At 32.3% G+C, this 21,548-nt stretch overlaps 1 protein-coding gene across 2 annotated transcripts in view; it reads left to right on the top strand.

Annotated features, from left to right (window-relative positions):
- LOC131842176 (transcription factor SOX-5) overlaps positions 1-21,548 on the top strand; it is a 215,164-nt gene that overhangs the window by 128,479 nt on the left and 65,137 nt on the right. For both annotated transcript variants that reach the window (XM_059190705.1, XM_059190706.1), the window contains exon 3: positions 19,166-19,310. In XM_059190705.1, the coding sequence (XP_059046688.1) occupies positions 19,166-19,310 (145 nt within the window). The remainder of the gene's footprint in view (positions 1-19,165; positions 19,311-21,548) is intronic.

The following is a 21,548-nucleotide window of genomic DNA, read 5'->3' as shown; positions in this document are numbered from 1 at the left end:
AGTATACAATATTTCTTCATTGATATCCTAGAATCTATCCTTTTGCTAGCGTCTGTGGTATATTTTTGTCTAACGTACATATATCTGTCACTAAACAGTTTACTTCTCAAAGTGTGTTCCGGTTAGAAGCGTAAGATACCACAGTAAATTATCTCTACCCAGATTTAAGGTCTAGCTAACTGTTTGTGAACTTAGGATCATTGACTATCTTATCTCGCATTGGAAAACAGTTTAACGCTGAATTAATACTGCAACTAGCTGACAATAAAGATGTAAACGATATCATATGACATGACGATCTATATGGTCTAGTGATTTAGGATACTGCTTTTATATCAGAGAATCGTGGGTTTGATCTCCGTATGCTATGTAATATTTGTATTTAAGAGTAATATTGTGTTAGTCTGGGGTAACTTATTTACTTATATATTACGTATAAAAAAACTTTTACTCAATATTTATGGTACTTAAAGGGGCAGTATGAGTGGTTCTGTGTTAACATCTAAAACTAAAGGAGATGAGCTACTTTAGTAATAATCAAACTAGTAAAAAACTATAAATTATTGGTTATGTTTACAATATTTAATTTAATAAATAGTCAAACTATTTTAGTACGACTAGTTTGTCTTTCTCTATTTTTAAGTAAATACTAATTAATATTTTGACGTTCATTACTAAAGTTTGGTAGTCACTTTTTAAAACTTTTTTTCCGTGTTTTTGTTTATCTATGCTAATATTAGAAAAAGATAAATTTCTAAATCTACTGAACCGATTTATATTTTTTTTTAGTATTGGATAGCCCATTTATCGAGGAATACTATAGGGTAAATAACATCACGCTACGACCAATAGGAGCGGAGCTGCAATGAAAAGTGTAATAAAAACTGGCGAAATGTAACAGATCAGCTGTTTTTATATACCTTCCTATATTAAGTAACTGACAATACTATGTAGATAAGCATTGTTACAACAATCAAATCCAAAGTCTGCCTAATTAGTATAATTGCACCGACATAATGTACAATGAACCAACCGCCGTGTTTATTGTTAGGACCATGTTAATGTTACACAGTAACAACTGTTAATTATAATAACAAGATGAGATTAGACGGCGTTATGTGGGCAATTTACAGGGTAATGTAAGACACTTTGTTACAGCAAAGAGTTATTTATGCGGTTGTGTTCAGGAGATTTTCTTGTTTTGAACCCGTGGCACTTACATATATGCTTGAGTGTCGGAACAATTTCATGGAAGTAAAGTACTCTGTACATATACACGTGTAACGTACTGTTATAATTATTTTTTATATTTGGTAATGGTAATTATATAGTGCACCCACCGACAACAATGATATGGTGGGTGGGACAGGTTGCAGGATGAATAAATGAGTATGAAATCAGATCAGCCAATCGTAGCGAATTCATAGGAAATTTTACCGATGTAGATTTTACATAAAGTCGACTGCCTAAGTTTCTCTGTCTCACTTATTTTAGTCTCCAAGCTTTAGCATTACAATATATGTTGCGGTTGAATGGTAAGATTTGGTAATATTACAGTTATCATGGACTTACAATGTATTTTATGAAGTTCATATTATACTATAATAGTTATGTACGGTATACAAACAACAGTTATCACCTTTCCTCAAGTGGTACAGTTACTGATTTTCCATTCCAATGACACAAACTTCTTAGTATTCCCTGGATACACCGTACGGGAGCCAGGTCCATTGTATGACAGAAAGGGAAACTTCGAGCAGTTCCAGGGACTTGTGATGCAAGTGTAGGTTTAACGGCCTCTTGCTGACATACGTCAACAGTCACCACCGCTCGTGTTTCCCTGCCCAGCCAAATCTGGTAGAGGCCTGCTAGAAAATACTGCTGTTCTAGGCAGACAGATTATTTAGAAGATTGTAAAAAAAATATTCTGAGCATCATTTTAAAATTCCATATTATGACTAGAAATAAGTATTTTTGTTGTATTTTTTATAAGTAACGGACGCCCAAATGTCTAGTTTCTCATACGAATCTCACCATATATACTATTAAAAAATATTAATTGATTAAAATGTGCTATCTAACAAGAATCGACAGGGATTTAAAATATATTAATTGTCTAAATGGATGTTTTATCGTCAAATTAACTTGCTTCTAATTGAGAGAAACTAGTTTGTTTTAATACTGTTAGTTCGGTAGATATATTTCGTATTCATAATCATATTGGCTAATGAACTAGAATTGATTTCTATAATCTTATTAAGTCTGTTTATGAGGTCATCTGATTATGTCTATTTCTTTTTAGGGTTCTCTAGACTCTAACTATAATCAATAAAACCTCAATAGAGAAATAAAATTAATATCATTATTCATATTATATTGAATACTAAAGTTTCTAACTAAGCAACAATTCACACAGCGTCATCTAGTCAAAATAAGCAGAACTTATGTTATGTTTACTAGACAATTGATGTAAATGATAATCTTTTTTTGTAAATTGGGATCGTTAGCAACGTGGACTAATACCCTCGTTGATAATCGTCAATGTACGGTTGGCTTCCCCACGGAAACCATCGTGATAGATTCGATCTTATCTACTGACGTGACCTCATGTTCATCTAATTCTTCTCCACTGTTACCTCGCCAGCGTAAACCATTAGCGCAGGCCGGTGCACCATTCTATTATCGTACTTTAAAAATATTTATACATTTGAGTATACCTATTTCTATTTGTATATTAGATCTGTGGCACAACCTCATTTAGAATGGAACCGAACGAGTAAGGACAAAGGTGGCTATTAGTTCAGTTCACAATAAAATTAGATACAGATAACGTATAATAATAGAGATAATAGTAAAGGTTAAGGCGGTGTCAAACTGTGAGATGTCAATATTTGTATTTTGCGAGCATCTCATTATCTTGGTAATTAATAGCATTGATAGTGATCATTGTCGCGGATGCTGTAGCTTATAGTTACTATGGTATACATTGTTTATTATGCTTATATATATAAATATATCTTATATATAAAATTCTCGTGTCACAATGTTAGTTATTATACTCCGCCGAAACTAGACCGATTTTATGAAATTTTATACTTATGCATATCCAGTAGGTCTGAGAATCAGTTTACCACCTATCTATTTTTCATACCTACATAGTAATAATGGTTGTCCACCCCTAATATTATTTTTAATTTTTTGGACAATTTTTTTATAATGTGGTACTTTACAAAATACATACAACCTAAAGTAACTAAAATAATGTTGAGTAGGTACTAACAGTACCTACTCGTAACATTACATTACTGAAACTTATCATTTATAGTACCGTACTATAAATGATAGTAAATAAATAATATGCTAGACAACAGGTTTTTGAAAAGAGGTACCTCATCATGTAATGTCTTCCGTTTAACGAATAGTCTTGTCAAAGTTTAATTACTTAGTAATAAGTCTAATTATTACGTGTCTCTACTTATGCACAGACGTATTTACGTATACATATAGGAAGCAGATTAAATTTGCGGTTAATAAATTTAATATTGTAGGTCGAGCATGCACGTAAGTGGAATTTAGTTTTTTTATATTAAACGAAGTAAATAAATCAAACAGATTTATAGCAAATTCAAACCAATCGAAAATTTGAATTTCTAATTCGTATACTAGTACCTAATTATTTATATAAAGTAGTATAAAACAGTTTCTAATCAAATCAAAGGCTGTAAACACTAATTAATTACCTCGTTGTACAGGTTACATACATTATATAATTATTCACTGCTAGTTATTACCTGCAGCTTTGTCTCTAAATTTTGTGATAATTAAAACACTACCTATTTTCGTTTTGGTACAATCTAACATTGCATTGAATTTCTTCCATGTATCAATAAATTTCCATCCATAACCACATTGTAAAATTACCTTCCATCAAGGTTATTTCAGAACCCATACTATTTTGAAACCTTCAAGAAAAGAGCTTATTCATTCCTAAGAAGCCGGCAACTTGCTATCTCTTGGTGTTGCCGGTGCTTATGGGCGGCGGTCATTTACCATCAAGTGAGCCGCAAGCTCGTTTGTCCCCTATACTATAAAAGTAAAATAAAAATTCAAGTACTCATATACCTGCGCGTTTTTCATTATTATTAAGATAACAAAACTCATCTCGTTACATAACAATGACGGATGGCTCAATTTTAAAAATGAAGCGTAACTCACAATAGGCGGCGAGCGTTTCCGAATATATTAAGACAAATGTGGGCCCATTGTCCCCGGGGCGTTGCACTAATTAAACGCGCGGTAATCGCCACGGCTTCAGATTAAGACATGCTCGCGTAATGTACTACAATCCATCTCCTTTATGACTGTTGTGAATCCCACTTGTGATGTGTGGTCCGAGTGCGAGCGTATTGATATTTAATAAATTGTGTATACAATATAATTTTAATGAACATTACTTGATTTTATAAATAATACGCAGTGAATTGAAAAGCAAATAAATAAATTATTGCTTTCATCGAATATTGATTAATTAAATTATAATTATTTCATATTTAAGATATTTGATTAAAACTAGCAAGTTTAGAACAAAGTAGAGCATAAATATTAGCTGTAAGCTTCTAAGGTAAAAAATATAATTGAATAATTGCCTAATGTATATTTAAAACTTACCTATATTATAATTCAATAGATTTATTGTTAATTAAAAGGTATTAGTCCAATTAATAAAATGATCATTTTCTTAGTTTTGTATTCTATTAATCGCTAAATTAAATAGACTAGTTCCGTAATATTATAATAATTGCCTATAAAATTGTGAATAACAAAGTGTTGTTGATTTTCAGATTTAATTTTCTTCAGTTATAAAATACAAACTCGCGGTAAGCTTACGTTTTGGACCACACCGAAATACAAAACGTTAACAATAGATGAAGGCGTAATTTGTACAGTGATATATATTTCGAAAGCACAATATAAGTGTTCCAAATTATAAGAGGCCGGTAACATTAGTTAATGTGAATATCTTATTTATGAGAGACGAGACTGATGATCAACCCGAGGCTCGGCTTTTAAACTTAACTGTGTATTTAATAATGGACATTCTAGTTTTTATTGAAAGGGTAATGATATTAATTTCAAAATTATTTCGATGTTGTATGTATGTACGTTAAGTTAAGATAAATATCTAAATGTTTGTCTAATATGTGGACCCCTAAAATCATAACTTCTTCATCCTTAGCAGATTATAATGAAATTGTGTCTTTTTTCAACAAGCTCTATGACTATCCATGATAATATTATAAATTTAAAAACGTGTCTATTCGCCTGTTTTTACATTTCTATTAATAATAAAAATGTTGAATCTTAACGAAATTTTGCCTGAAGATTATAAGAAGAATATATTAACAGGCGGATAGGATATTTCTTATAGAAAAACTGGAAGGGAGCGAAATAAGGGATGAGTAGTTGTGTTGAAGAAGTCGCGGTTGATAGCTAGTTTACTATAAGTAAAAGTTAGATTTTGATACAACTTAACAATAATGTAACTTGAACATCAGAATAACACATAGACTATAAATTTAATGCGAGTAAAACCGCGGGTATAGCTAGTCAACCAAAGAACTAAGAATCATAGAATCGAATTGCACATTCTCTGTGGTCGGTTTGCTATACTGATTAATAGATACGTATGTCTTATGGAGATATTAATAGTTCTTATATAAATACTATCTTGTTTGCTGAAGAACAACAGTATCTTTTATAATAAACATATCTACATAATTATCTCTATTTAAGACGAATGTGAGAAACGTGAGATCATGAAATTGTCCGATGCAAACTTGACTTAAATGTATAAATACCAGATCCGTAAAATAAATACATACAAACGAGGCAGTAGGTATATACCTAAATTGTTTATAAATTACCACGTTATGTTATTACCACGTCAGGTCGATCTCCACGCGGTCCCCTTTGGAAATAGTGGTTAATTCCTGATGAATTCCCCACCATGGGCTAACTGACCTACCTTCTCGTCCTATTATCTTCTACTGGTGCCCCGCTAGCGTTTACCATTAGCGCAACATAAATCAACATTCCATATTCATATATATTGACAGCTTCAGTGGCCTAGCGGTTTTAGCACACCGCCATATTTCCGATGGTCGCGGGTTCGATTCTTCGCATGGTACACAAATTTGTACTTATAAGTATGATTGTTCGTATCGGTCTCTCTGTTTTCATGTATATTTATATGTACAAAAAACAGTGTTTCTAAGTATATCTATCAGTTGACTAGTAACCATTACACCCTCCGCTTAACGTGGGATTTGACGCCGTTGTGTGAATTGTCTTGGGTTATTAATATTATTAGACATATTCATCTATTAAAACCTGAATAATCACAATTCAGTGAGTGGGAGCTATATTTCGCTTCTTTGTTATTGTCACATATCTGTGTATATTTAGAGTTTATTATCTATTTCTATTCTCCAACATGTTATGCGACTACAATAGCTATTAAACATAATAATGCCCACGACTATTCTTAGACATAATTAAAACAATTCGAACACAAACAATAACTCGTCTTGAATAAGCATAAAATGTCTATTTAACAGACAATTCGTTTTGACAATGGCGTGCTTTGTACCGTTTCCATGTGTGGGGTAAATCTGTGCAGAATGCCACTTTGTCATAGGCGATAAAGAGTTATTGTGGTACACAAAGCTATATTGTCTATGGGCCTTGTCAATTGTCTTGCGTTTGCGCATGACATGTTTCACTATATCATATTCTGTTATTGTGTTTACCTTGGACCTACATATTTTAAACTGGACAGTCGCTGTGATATAATTAAGTATGATGAGTAATATGTGTGGTGACAGAGTAAAAATAGAATATGTTATTACTCCATTACATCTCCAGTATGTCAGAAATATATAGGTAGTCGCCGGTATAGCATGTTTTTTTTTCGGACTACTCTAATGCTGTTGGCCGCAGTTGGCCTTTACAGCTTCACCGGACGTTAGGGGGCGAGTGCAGATGGCACTCCAAACCCGCGGAAGGACTTATGGAGCGGCTGAAGGCCAACTCCTGCCTGACGGTTACGACTTTAGTCTAAGGGCACCACTAGGGGTTCGAACCACGGCTCAGGCCGTCGTAATTTCGATCCCCGTTTGAATTGGACGGGGGATCGATCGGAGGGGAGTATAGCATGTGGGCAGCATGCAACCTATGCTAAAAATTAATGATAATTAGTTTGAATGATTTTGATGGGAACATATAAGTGGGGTGACTATATATTACTTACTTCGATTGCCATAGTACCACCAGTCCCTACAAAAACAATGTTTATGTATTGTTTTGCTTTCTTCTTTCTTATTGTATAGCTTCCAGGGTAACTATACGAAGACTGTCTTTAAACAGTAGTTCGTTTTTAAGGACTATTTCGTCACTGATTTTCAAATTGAGATAATGAAAAGACGAAACGGCAGAAACTAAAATATGTTTAATAGACTTTTTTATAATAAGATGTGACAAACAAGCGTACGGCCCGTCTGATGATAAACGGTTACCATAGTCTATGGACGCCTGAAACAGGAGTGATACGTGCGCGATGCCGAGGTTGCAGGGAGTTTTTCAAGAAGGGTATTTAAGAAACCTTAATATACCCTTCTTCTTCTTCTGTCGAAAAAACCTCGGTAGGTAGTTCATTCCGCAATCTAAGTATACACGGGAGGAAACTCCTGTTTTAGTATTTGTATAAATACGTGAATAAATGTGTAGATATTTATATTAACTTTTATTGCTGATGTTACTTACTGCAAGTGCATAGTTTGCAAACTAATTACCCTCATTATATCTTGGATTTCTGATATCCGTACCGTATATTTTTTCCAATAGAACTAATATTTAGCTATTTTTATAATTATATCTTCATTTAAACGTGAATAATTCATACAACGATTATTTCTTAATTATTAAATTAATCGCAGCAAAGGTCACACAAAGTGACATACATATTTTATACACCTTATTACAAATGATTAAGTATTACTGTGGCTTGGAAGGCTTTTACGGACCTATTCACGTATGGTCGTAGATCATTAGTTAGTGTCAATAAATACAATAGAATAGAAGTTATTACTGTAGTTGTAATGTATGTAAATGGTTGTATTGATAGATGAGAATACAGGTGTATATGTTTAATAATATTTATGTAATCACTATTTGCGCAGTGTCTCAAGACGAAGGTTTACGACCAATGTGTGTTGCCAGTGATGACTTACGGAACAGAGACGTGGTCGCTAACTATGGGCCCCATCAACAAGCTCAGAGTCACTCAGAGGGCAATGGAGAGGGCTATGCTCGGAGTTTCTCTGCGTGATCGAATCAGAAATGAGGAGATCCGCAGAAGAACCAGAGTGACCGACATAGCCCGAAGAATTGCGACTTTGAAGTGGCAATGGGCAGGGCACATAGCTCGTAGGACAGATGGTCGTTGGGGCAGTAAAGTCCTCGAGTGGCGACCACGGACCGGAAGACGCAGCGTGGGAAGGCCTCCAGCAAGGTGGACCGACGATCTGGTCAAGATCGCGGGAAGGCATTGGATGCGAGCAGCGCAGGACCGATCGTCGTGGAGATCTTTGGGGGAGGCCTATGTCCAGCAGTGGACGTCTTCCGGGCTGCGATGATGATGATGATGAATCACTATTTGACGGTCTGTCTGATTTAAATAGGTCACAATGTCGTTTCAACTCGTTATCATACATATATATATGTTGAGTGATATTGAGTTGAGCTTGTTGTATTAACAAAATGATATATCTACTTTGTTTTGGTTGTAAGTGGTTTTAGGAATACCAAATGGATTACATATTACTTTTACGAATATTCAACTGTTTTTGGAAATATTTCCTTATATAGCTACGTTCTACGTGGTCTAGAGGTTTAGCACACCGTTTTAGTTCTAATAGGTTCGATTTCTCGCACGATAAAAATTGATTTTTATTTTTTAAACCTTGGAGAAAGTTATTTCATTCTTGGAGTAACTACTACTTATAAATTTGGAATTACTACTTACTAAAAAACTATAGTAGGTATATGCAAAAAAATGCGTAGATATCTGTTTCTGTAGGAATATTTCACCGGCACGTACCATGCGTAATAATTATTGCCCGCTGATAACAAATTTACGGTCAGACAAACAAAATATAGGAACAATAATTTCGGTTATACCAGAGGTTATCACGGAGGCGCGACCCCCGCAATATTAACTAAACCTGCTCCCAAAACACAACTAAATCGTTACGAGTATATAGTAAAACGATTCATTGTGTTTATTAATATAGGTACTGTTAAGATATCTTAAAACCTTTGTTATTAAGCAGTATAATAATGTAGAAAAAAAAATACTTTTTTTGGATTGGATGAAATTTTCAGAGATTAAAATATAATCTTTCCCTTATAAAAAGAGCTACATTAGCAGTATATAATATACTAGATATATTTCACGCAAGCGAAGCCATGAGATTTTAATAATAAACTATTATTTACAGAACTAGTTAGATTTAATTTGAACATTGTAATGACTCCGGAAATAGATGTCTAAATGTAGACCAGAGCATATGGTAGACGATATTGAGGTGATTGAGATAATACTGATAGTGATAATGATGGTGTATCTATGAAGTATGATATTTCTGGCACATTCTCTTTATTTAAGTGTTATTTGAGTAAAATAATGTGTAGTAACTAGGTATAAAATTGGTCTAGGTGTCTATGGAGAGTATCCTTCTAGAATGTTCTTAACACTATAAGAACATAAGCTAGATATTTTATAATAATATTAACAGTTTTATTAGCTTATGTAGGTATTTTTAAACTTCGTCTCTTTTGACTCGGTTTTCAAACAGTAATAAAATATGTTAACATAAAACCTTAGGCGAACGAGTCTTGATAATTTTGAAATCGAGTGATTCTAGCCAATTATCTGTTTCCTAAACGGACTAATCCAATTGGATTGTGTAATATCGAAATTACGTCTACATTGCGAACCTGCTTACTTTGTCGCCAATTTCCCGCCTTCATAATTTGAAATTGGAATGCAACTCTAAGCGCAATCTTGTGATTGGTTCATACAATATTCAGAGGAGCCAATCGCAATGCCGCTGTGTCGCCAGTGCATCAAAAATTCCATCTGAATATAGCGGTGTGGCGAGCACTAAAAATGATAATGCCCTAACATGGCCAGTCATACAATTTCGATTGAAGCATTCATACAATATTCCTGTTTACATTGGGGGATGTATTTTTATTGAACGCACAGAATCGGGCAGACCAGCACATTTTATTTATAGAGGTAATACTGGACGATGTTATTTGGTGAAACGTATTTTATTGGATTCACCGATGTAGACGGGAGTAGCAATCAATACAACAGTAGATAAACGAGCCAATAGAATTAACTTATTTCCTTGAAAGTGTAGTGGACTAGTTCGACAGTGTTTTACTTACTTTGACTTTCCCCCAAAGAACGTGTATTCAAATCTGCGCAAAAATATTTATATTTCTAACTTACTCTCGCGCGATGGAAACACATACGACTTATCATATTAATTATAGAGGCGGCGGGTAGCCTGTCATGCTGAATTAAAATATAATACAAAAATAGTATCATGTCAAGTATTGCGCAAATCGCCGACGGTTAACTATGCCTCTGACTACCCCATTTCAGATAATAGTAGTGAAGATATATATTTTTTATTATATATTATTCGTTACCTTAATTTAAAAAAAAGATCATACGTACTACTGCTTACAAATATTTTTTACACTAACTGCAACAAACAGACCAATAATTGACCATAATTATTTTTCTTTACTTATTTTCCATCATTATATCCCAACATTCTGGTACACGATCCAGTTCAAGTCCGCTTTGTACTGACCTTAACCTGATTTAAAATGCCATCAGTAAGTCCCCTGACTCCTCTCGCTTCAATACCGCTTTTACCGTTCGAGCTGTGCAGGGCTTCAATAAAAACGCAACGCATGACAAACGACGTCGGCACACTGTTAAATAATAATGAGTACATTGTTGAAAGAAACTTATGGACATACCTTGCTCCTACCAGCAATACTTTGCAAATAATGTATTTTTAATATGGCATCTGTGTTACATTCCACAGGTTTTAATACCTGTGGAATGTAAATGTCGTTGAAATTAGTTTATTGTATATAATAAATGGTACAATCGTGACGAGTCGAAAATATTCTGTTTGTGTTAAAAGGTTTGACGTAAAAATGACTGGAGAAATTGGGTTGAATTTTTCACAGAATATGTTGTTAAATGTCATCAAGTATTCTACAGAATTCTTAGAGAGGAAAGAGGAAATTTTGTATTTTTCTTTATAATTTTAAATACGCTATCTGTTCAATTTGTTAATAAATATAATTAATAACAATACAAGAAAGGCTTTACTTATTTTTTATCCTTTAATTATATTATCCTTAATAAATGGTATCTAATATACATGCGTACCAAGTCGCAGTTTATTGTTATAAAAATAAATTATATCAAAAAATGTTTTACTATCTTGACGTCTTAATTCTATCAATTTATCACGGCTGTACAATTATCGGTTATCCGGTCGTAAAATTGAAATATTTATATGTTTTGTTGCTTCGAAAAAATAACAGTAGGCCCATAAAATATCAATTTACTTAATTTCGAATTTGTGTAAATGACGTGAATCAAATAAAATAAACACTGTCACAATATTTCTTAGTTTTTATAAATCATTCGATATATAAATTTGTGTGTCCACGCGTCGGAACCATAGCTAAATTGATTTGATAGACTTAATAAAATATTATATTACAAAAATCAATAGTGGATTCTAGAAAATAGGTGATTTCTGTAATCGAGAATTTGTTAAATTAAATATTCTTATATAAAACGGTATCATGCAAAATACTATATCTATATCCATATTTCATTATATTTATAGAATGACTAATACATTTTTCTTATGTAAACTACATAAGAAAAATGAACGTTTATTTTAAATTTCAATATTTATTGAATAGGTATAAATTTATAGATTGTCTATAATATTAGTAAATTTCTTAGCACAGATTTTAGAAAGTAACAAGTTTTATAAAAGTAATAGATTGAATAAAAATATATTATATTTAGAGTGTGGTATGTCCATGTTAATAAAACGTACCTGTCGCGAGGGGCGAACAAGACGAATAACCCTACCGTTACTGTTGTCTCGAGTTAAGGGTTTTTTTATTGTTGCCCACAAATTGTGTCGGGGGCAACCCTACTCTTGCATACTTTATGTTCGTATGATGTGTTTGTACAAAACTGTTTGTCTTACAAACTCACTATACTGTAGTTTCAACCAGTATTACTGTATACCTGACTAAAATACGGATATAACTAAATATATATTTTTTAAATGTTTTCATAATTATATAGTAACCACTGCTGTATAATTTTTAAAATTTTACGTCATTATTTATGTGTATAATTAAGATAATTTTTAATAGTAGCAACAAACGATGACGTGTGAAGGTAGGCAAATATGACAGAACATAATTGTATTTGTTTCACACCTACCCGCTGCTCTTCAGTTTAGCCGTGATTCCGGTGGTTGTAACACTGCTGAAATATCAGGAAGTCAATAATAATTAATAAAATGTGTTATGATTCCGTGATTTTCTTCTTAATTTCACCTTAGTTGTGTGAATTTCAGACCGTTTCTATACTTTCCAATTACTGATTATATGTTTTAAAACAGCGTTTTTATTTACAATATTTATATTGAAATGCTTTCAATAGTTCAGAAAAAATAAAATAATTAAATATGTTAATCAAACAAGATGCTAATTCTGTAACAATTTCGATGATTATGTTATAAATTTACTTCATTTTATTCCCAAGCTGATTTGATGTACTTATTCTGTAGTGTAGCAACATTATTATATATTTTTTTATTTTATAAATTAAATTTGAAAACATAAATAATATTTAATTAATGTTCTTTATTTTAATATTAATTTTATTTTAATTTCATTTTAATATTCTTTTTTCTTTACCATGTCACAATACGATTAAAATACAGATATTTTATATTACAATGGGAGCAAGGAAATGAAATTTCCTTGGAGCCGTATCAGTAGCTAATTAACAATTAATCGCTTTGCAATCAATAGAAGAGAAACATAATACCTATTAAAACATCTTACGAAGTCGGCCCAAAGAAGCCCTATCTGCAAATAATGCGATCGCAATTATATTCTAATTTGTTTCCTTCTTTTAAGAGCGCCTTCAAAGAGCTAAGAATTTTGATCGAAATCGAAGAGGGCGGAAAAATCAAAGCCGACAGAATGAAGTTTTAAGAATATTTTTAGGGTCCTTTGGCGCAATAAACTGTTATGATTTCCTTGTATGTGCGGTAGTTAATAAGTAGAAACACATATTAAACAATTAAAATTCCTAATATAATGATGTATAAATGATAAAGAATCACTTTGTTATTAATAAAAAAATAATATACATATTTGTAATTATTCAATTGCAATATGTGCGGATATTTTATTATTTTTTGTTGTAACAGAATGTTGTATATCTATAAGTATAGATTTGCACTTGATTGGTGTACTAGTCTGGGCGTGTCTTGTAAATTCAAGGACAATCAGGATGTCTTTTAATAAACTCAACAATGTACATTTATTGCGGAATTGGAATCACTCAAACGATAAATATAGGTACGGAACCCAATAATATATGTGCGACACACTTGCCCGATTTTTTACAATTACGCGAGCGTCAGGTGGGCGAGACGGTGCCATGTTTTTGTAACTTTAAAAGATATTGGACTGTACAGGATGGAAATTTTCTTGTTTGATTGGAAATTTTGGTTTTTGTTTATTCAAAGTCGAGATAAATTGGTTTCTTTTTATTATTCCGTTGTCTTAATGCGGCTATTTTTAAATATAAAATTTTCTATTGATGTAAATATGATAAATTACTTTATAAATATTTTAGACCTTAAATTATTCACTACAATATATTTTATGACATTGAGTAAAACTTACTGTCATAAAATATAATGAAAGTTCAAAGAATTTATATAACATTAGTTTAGATGTATGTTTTTGGGGTACGAAATCTAAAAAAAAAACACTATAATCCGAAAAAGAACAATGGGGTACTAAAACAATTTTAATATACGTACAGTATATTAAAATTGTTTTAGTACCCACTTGATTGACCTGGTTCAATAATTTGAACAAAAAAGACACGAAATTCTTTCTATTTTAAATTTAAAACAAAAAGCAATCCCAGCAAATGCATATCGTTAAGGGTGATAAACAAATGCTACAAAGTATCGATGCTGAAATAAATCCTTATCGATCCATCACAATAGCACTATCGCAATTTCACATAATGAAAAAGTGTTATTAAACATCGAGGGGAATTATCTGTTGTTCGATACAAAACAAACATTCGATTAATCGCAAATGACTCATTGCACTAGTGTGCTCCCAATCGGAATAATCGAATCGATATCGGGACATCGAGTGGTAGCTGATTGCTCTATTAGTTCACCCTAGTTCGTCTCCCCTTTATAAACTACTTACTTGTTAATGTATTGTTTTAGGGAGTTAGTGGAACGAATTACTTTTTTTATTGTTAGGGATCGAAATGGGATGGACTGTAAGAAAATTCAGTTTGTTTTCTCTACGCTATATAGGTAATGTTGGCGACAGACCTCCTTTTATAGTTCTTATCTTATTATGAAGCATTTTTTTTTATTTATAACGTTTGACTTATATTTTCGTCTTGTTTTCTATGTTGTGTCAAATAAATGTACTGATAAGGATTGGTGAGTTCTTTATTTTGACTTTAATAAAGACATTCACTGCCTTTGCCACCCGTATTAGGTAGTATCTAGTGTTTCTATTTTTAAATCTCTTCACGCTGTTTACATGTATAGGATGTGATCAGAAAGTGTTTATATATGTTACTTTAGATTTGATTATGTAAAGGAAAGGTAAATGCTGATGGCCCACCTAATGGATGATGTTAACTGTGGTCTAGTTACTCGTATCTTTTTTTAACAATTTACACAGCGCCGTCTAGATCCAAGTTAAGATAGTTGAAACTGTTATTATATGTTTAACTATAGATACTATATTCATCAAAAAATTCTATAGGTACCTCTATAGAAAATTTGATGTAAATTCTATTATTTAACAGATTTTAATCATTATTACAATTATTAGTCTCTTATCTGAAAATTACTAAATTATGACATTACCTTAGAGTGTAAAACGTCACTTGCTAAAAAACGCAAACTTTACTTCTTTAAAAAAATGTTTGTCACGTATTTGACATATTATGCCTTTATATCGAAGATTAAAATCACTCTGCAGTGTCAAATTAGGTATAAAAAACCACATTTTGTACCTACATAAAGTTATCATAATAGTAGCATTACTGCTGCATGTATGATTGTATAGGTACCTATGTATACTTATATATGTGAGTTTATTATATTATTTTGTATGTATTTATATTAATAACACTTCTCCCAATATTGTTATCATTGTTACACTTCTACCAGACGCAAGTCTAATCACTTCTCTCCATCCTAAGGTTGCCTGGAAAAGATCGCTTTTTTAGCGATAAGACCACCCATTGTTACCTCTTTGTCTTGTTTATTATTGTGTTTTTATCTAATTTACATAATTGTGTATGTAACTGTATTTATTAATAATAACCCTCGACAATTATCACTGCGCCATCTAGTCTCATGGTAAGCAAAGCTTGTGTTACGGGTACTACATAACGGATTTAAATACTTAGATATATATATTTTTGTAAATACATACATAATATACATAGAATACAGTTAGAACGATACAAATAATCATACTCATGAATACAAATATTTCTACCGTGCGATGAATGCAACCCGCGATCATCGGAAGAAAAGCGGTGTCTTATACCGCTATACCACCGGGGTCGTCATAAAATAATAGTAATATGAATACAGTTATGATATTATTGTATATGTACGTTATATAGATGGTTGTATAAAGTTAATAACCTATTAAGCTCATGTGACAATTCCAGTGAACAGGAAAATAAAGCACGCTGAGTGACTGACTACCGCCGAGTTGAGAATCAAGATCGATCCCGCCTTTATTTCGAGTGATTGGAAACGATGCATCGTATTGTAACGTTTTTTACTAACCTACTATACGCACACTAAATTTATGTGCACCACTTATTGAATAATTGCGTATATGAAAGGTTGCACAAATTTTTGGATTGTTTATAACTTAACTCTTCCTAAACTGCTGGATCGATTTAGATGAAATTTTGCGTTTATATTGGATTTGAATGGATCGCTAAATAGTTTGAAATCACAATAATAAATTAGGCCGGTTAAGCCAGTAATTTTCGTTACTCCCGAATTTGTATATTATACGTGTCCTATATCTATAATGTACTATCTATACCCTTAAGTTTAAAAACCATCAACTGACGAATAACTAAACATGAGGAGTGGAGTAGAGTAGTGGGGAAATAACTCTACAAGTAATACTAACACCTACCCAGGTAATTTCGTGTGCAATTGTTTTTACTGTGATTTAGATGTGTTGTACACATTTTCTAACTGTCATTTTTTCTATTCTGATTGTAATTAACACGATTTGCTTATATATTACTATCATGTTAAACATGATATATTTGTGAAATGAAATCACAAGTAATTTTAGATAAACGCATCACAATCTATACTAATAATAGTTATGTTATGACAAAACTAAACGTTAGAATCATTGAACTTATTTAAAAAATCATTCACTGGTAGGTAACACCATATCAGAGTATCTATTATGTGTATATGTACAAATATCATGAGCAGCCAGGCAAAACCAAGACCTGCCACTAGTGTACTCATAAATGTAAACATGATAGATTTAAACGTGGCACACTCGTTTATTGAGCGGGCTGTGAAATCGTGAACAATATTCTGACAAGTAACAGTTGTACAGTAATAACCTTAATAAGGACTTATTAAATCGAGTGGCCGACATATATGTGAGCCCTTTCGTTTAATGTGAGAAAGTGGCCTGTTTTTGCGGTACGAAAACAAGTATATGCTGATCCAATTTTTTGTTATGGTCAAATATGGTGTATGCTTGACTATAGTTTCTGTCCGAGCTCTACCACACTTTTGTAACATGCTTGTTTGCTTGCTAAGATATGAAAGAAACAGTACCGATAGATTTTTTTTTCTTATATATGTTTTCCTGCACATTTATTTATTTCAAGCTCCATTAAATACTTCCTCACTATGTGTAGACAAGAGTTTGAAGCGAATTATAGAATATGGAATATAGTGTAATCATAGTCATAATAGTTTTGTTACCTTTGAAGTGTGGTTATAGTTCTATATAAATTTGTATCCGACATACCTATAGATATAATAGGTAATAAGTAAAACCTATTATTCTGATATATATGTAGCATGTAGCAGTAGTATGTATGTATAACTACCGTATTCTTATTTCTCAATTTAAGTACCTAAAAATATCGTGTTTTTCTTTAACCACTAGGCATACCTACTTAATAAAGATATTTGTCAAAATGTTACGTCATAATATTCGGAAAGAGCGAATCCCACAACATTAATAATGGAAGACCGTCTCAGTTGCATTTATTTGTAGTAACCTACCCCTACCATTTGTAGCGGTGGAAATACACTATGTAATTCCACCGCTACAAATGGTAGGGGTACATAAAAATTATATTTTTTGTAAGTCACATAATATTTATATTAAATTGAACCTTATTATTTATTTTTAATAACCTTGTAATTCCCAAAGCATAATGCACTTGTATGGGGTAGGTAGTAAGAATTGATTCAGCATAAGTCATACTCTTGATTACAAAAGTTTTTAATAGTACTATACTTACTATTCGGTTTATATATGTATATATGACAAATCTATATTCCATCACTGAAAGAAAAATAATTTCATTAGAAAATCACATTATAACAAAGCTCTTTGACCAATTTCATTAGTTACATAAACATATTTCAAGAAATAATATTTAGTGAGTGCTATATTGTATCAAAATCTTTGATCGAGAATCTCAGTGAGTTTCAATAGTAAGGTACCAAACTAAACATTCTAAACTCACGTAGAACTTTGGATCAAGTACAATCTTTGTTTGTTGTTACACAGCAGGAAGGAGTATCTGCCGTTGTTATGAATAATTCAGCTCGCTTCAGTGCCATCCTCTCTTCACGGCTGTATCATCTCCGTCCCGTGTTTACAATGCATACGATTATATACGACATATCTTAATCCTTATAAATATCAACGCTAAGGGTACACAGTGTTTTCTGAGCATCTAAACTATGCATAATAGGTTTAAATTAAAAATAATGTAAGCCTTTGTGTTTATTCGTGTCCCTCACTGGTCTATGCAGCGAAATTTGAGAAAGGGCGAGCATAATAGATCTATGTAGGTCGAAGTGCCATAGGTTTTAGCACCTGAAAATAGCCCAAAACCCTCAATAAAAAAATAGGTCTTTCTGTATGTAGAGACTATACTACTACAGTAATTAGTCAAGCTCCTTCTAGATCTGTAGGTTTGCAAAGCTACATATTCAATAGATCAGCAATCTAAACTGGCAGTTAACATAGGTATAGGTACCTCAAATTACTTCGAGCATACTATATCCGATGGAGAAACCCTCTAGTAGTCACAGTGTACCAACAACAGATGGGCCGTATGCCTGTTTGCCACCATAGTAGTGTAAAAAAACATACAGTGTAGAATGATCTACCTCCGCGAGATTTGAAACTGGTAAAGCTATTGATACAAAAATTAGCAAGAAATGCTAAATTTTGTCCGTTAAGTCTGTATTGAGAATGGGAAAGTAAAGAGATTATTGGGTATTCTTTTTATTATAATATTAAGATCATTTGAATAAAAAATACTTCCATTTATATCCTTAGGCACATGTAGAACTATAGTCCTTCTATATTTAAATACACCGATAAACCAATTAGTCGAAGTCAAATAGTCTCAATAAATTGCTAATAATTATATGTTTGTCCGCAGCGATCGAAGAGGAGTCCTAGATTCCGCTACTCTTCAAGCCTTAGCTGGTGAGAGCGTCCTCGAGAAGGAACGGCAGCTTTCCGAAATGATACTCCAGCTCCAAATGGTACGAGAGCAGCTATTATCACAGCAGGAGCAGGCTAAGGTGAGTTACTTTCTGTAATGATCTACGTCACATCTTGATTTTTCTCTTACTATTAATAAAAATAAAGTAACTCTTTATTGAACATACAAACAATATTTACAAAAAAAGAATTTAATATAAATATGCTAACAAAATGCGGACTTATCTCTTAAAGCAATCTCTTACAGAATACCTTCTTATTTATTATTGTATGAACAACTTATACATTTAAGCAAATAATTTTATAAACTGTCAACAATAACGTACGTATAATCAAATTAGTTAATTACAGGCAGATATCACTTATAATGACAAGATACCTGCAAATTAATAACACTTAATATTACGGACATATCAAAATATATTATAAAGCCTTTTATATTGTCGTTCTTGATGACTTACATGATCATAGCTTCCATAATCTGTAATATCCTTCATGTTTTAGATGATGTAGAGATCCGTACAAAGAAATCTGAATTAATTAGTGCTAGTTGGTAGATTGTATTACACGTTACAATTTAGAAAATGTAAATTTACAAAAATTATTTCAAAGAGCTGATTTAGATCTTGCTTTTCTTGTTCTTCTTGTGATGAGTCTGTTTAAAATTGCTTACTTTTAAGTTAATTTGTATAAACAATATAAAATGTTCTATTCTATTCTAATTTTGAGTAACCTATAAAATATATTTTCTTAACATTTACCATATTTAATTATGAAAGTGCAAAAATATCAATTTTAAATATCAAAACCACCTAATTAAGATGTAGTGGCAACACTTTGTTCTGAAAGCTTTTACCCCTCTATGTCCAAGCTGCTTTACATGCGAGGTCACGGACTCAAAGGGATTGAGAGATGAGGGTCTGTTCCCGCTTTGGTATTGTAATGTTTACTTTTATTGTCACTTTGTAACTCACCACAGATTTTTTCTAATATTTATGTTTGCTTATATTTCACTAATTGATTATTTATAACTTTCACCTATAGTTGTTTCATAATATTGACTTTTAGAGTTCAAATCTTAATTCTAAATATGACATATTTTCATTCTGAGATCTCAGAACAATTTCACACAGCGTTATCCAGCGTGTTCCAAGCTTGTCATGTGGGTAGTGGACAATTATTAAAATACTTATATACATATAATAAGGTCCATTCAGCCGTTTATTCTTGAATGGGTAACAAACAGAGAGATTCGCCTTTATAAATAATATATATAGGATTACAAATATTAAAAACATCCAAAAAAAATTACATCTATGTTACAAATATTGTAATTTCTACTTCAGTTTACAAATTCTAAATAGCAAATGTCTGCAACAGTGTAAATTCTCCTTAAACATGAAGGGGTAATACTTTCACATTGTGATTCCTCCCTCGACAAGGACCTCAGTTTTTGTTTACCCTTCCTGTAAATTAGGTTTGTAGCCCGATTCTTTTCAATGCCCACTTTACAGGGATTTTGTTGTTACTTTCTTATTAGATTTCTCATGGAGATTTCACTTTTGTAGTCTGGTAAGTGAATCTAAGATTTTAGAACCCATTTGTGTATGTCTAGTTCAGTTAAGTTTTAGTACTTAAATTGGAAATTATGTTTTTATTTCAGTGAATAGAATATTACCGAAGTACTTATACGATGTACGATGTGTGATTAAGTGTACTTTGAATCGCTTAAATCTGCCTCCAAATAGATCACTTTGCAAACAATGAAATGGCGGCATCGGTGATTTAGCGGTTTAGCACACCGCTTTACTTTCGACAGTCGTGGGTCGATTCTTCCCTCGATACACAAAAAAGTGTATTTAAGTATTTATTACTATTTATATTATATAGTTGTCTAGTACTCATATTACGACTGTCTGACGGTCTGCTTGGCTTAGGTAAAGATGGCGCTGTTTGGATTGTCCAGGGTTATTATTAGTACCTGCTTAATGTTTTGGTGGCTACGTTCCATCAGATAGACAGAGATTCTTTGCCATTTCAATAACTTAATGAAGCTAGAAATTGAGAAAGGTTTCAATAAATCCATACTAATATTATAAAGGCGGAAATGTGTCTGTCTGCCGCTTCGTTACTTTGTCATGTTAACAGACTTTTCATTAAAGAAGCTCAAAGAGCTCTGCTCAAGGTAATGTACTTGAAAAACCGACGATTTCCTACTGATGACTTATACCGGATCACGGATCTTTTGTCTGTGAGAAAACTGTACATATTAAAAACAGTTTTAAAAAAGCATAAACAAATTACATACGACCCAGCTT

Source organism: Achroia grisella, unplaced genomic scaffold (genome assembly GCF_030625045.1).
Source record: "Achroia grisella isolate CSIRO2021 unplaced genomic scaffold, CSIRO_AGI_Agris_v1 utg215, whole genome shotgun sequence".
NCBI lineage: Eukaryota > Metazoa > Arthropoda > Insecta > Lepidoptera > Pyralidae > Achroia > Achroia grisella.
This window is presented reverse-complemented; position numbering and strand designations above follow the sequence as displayed.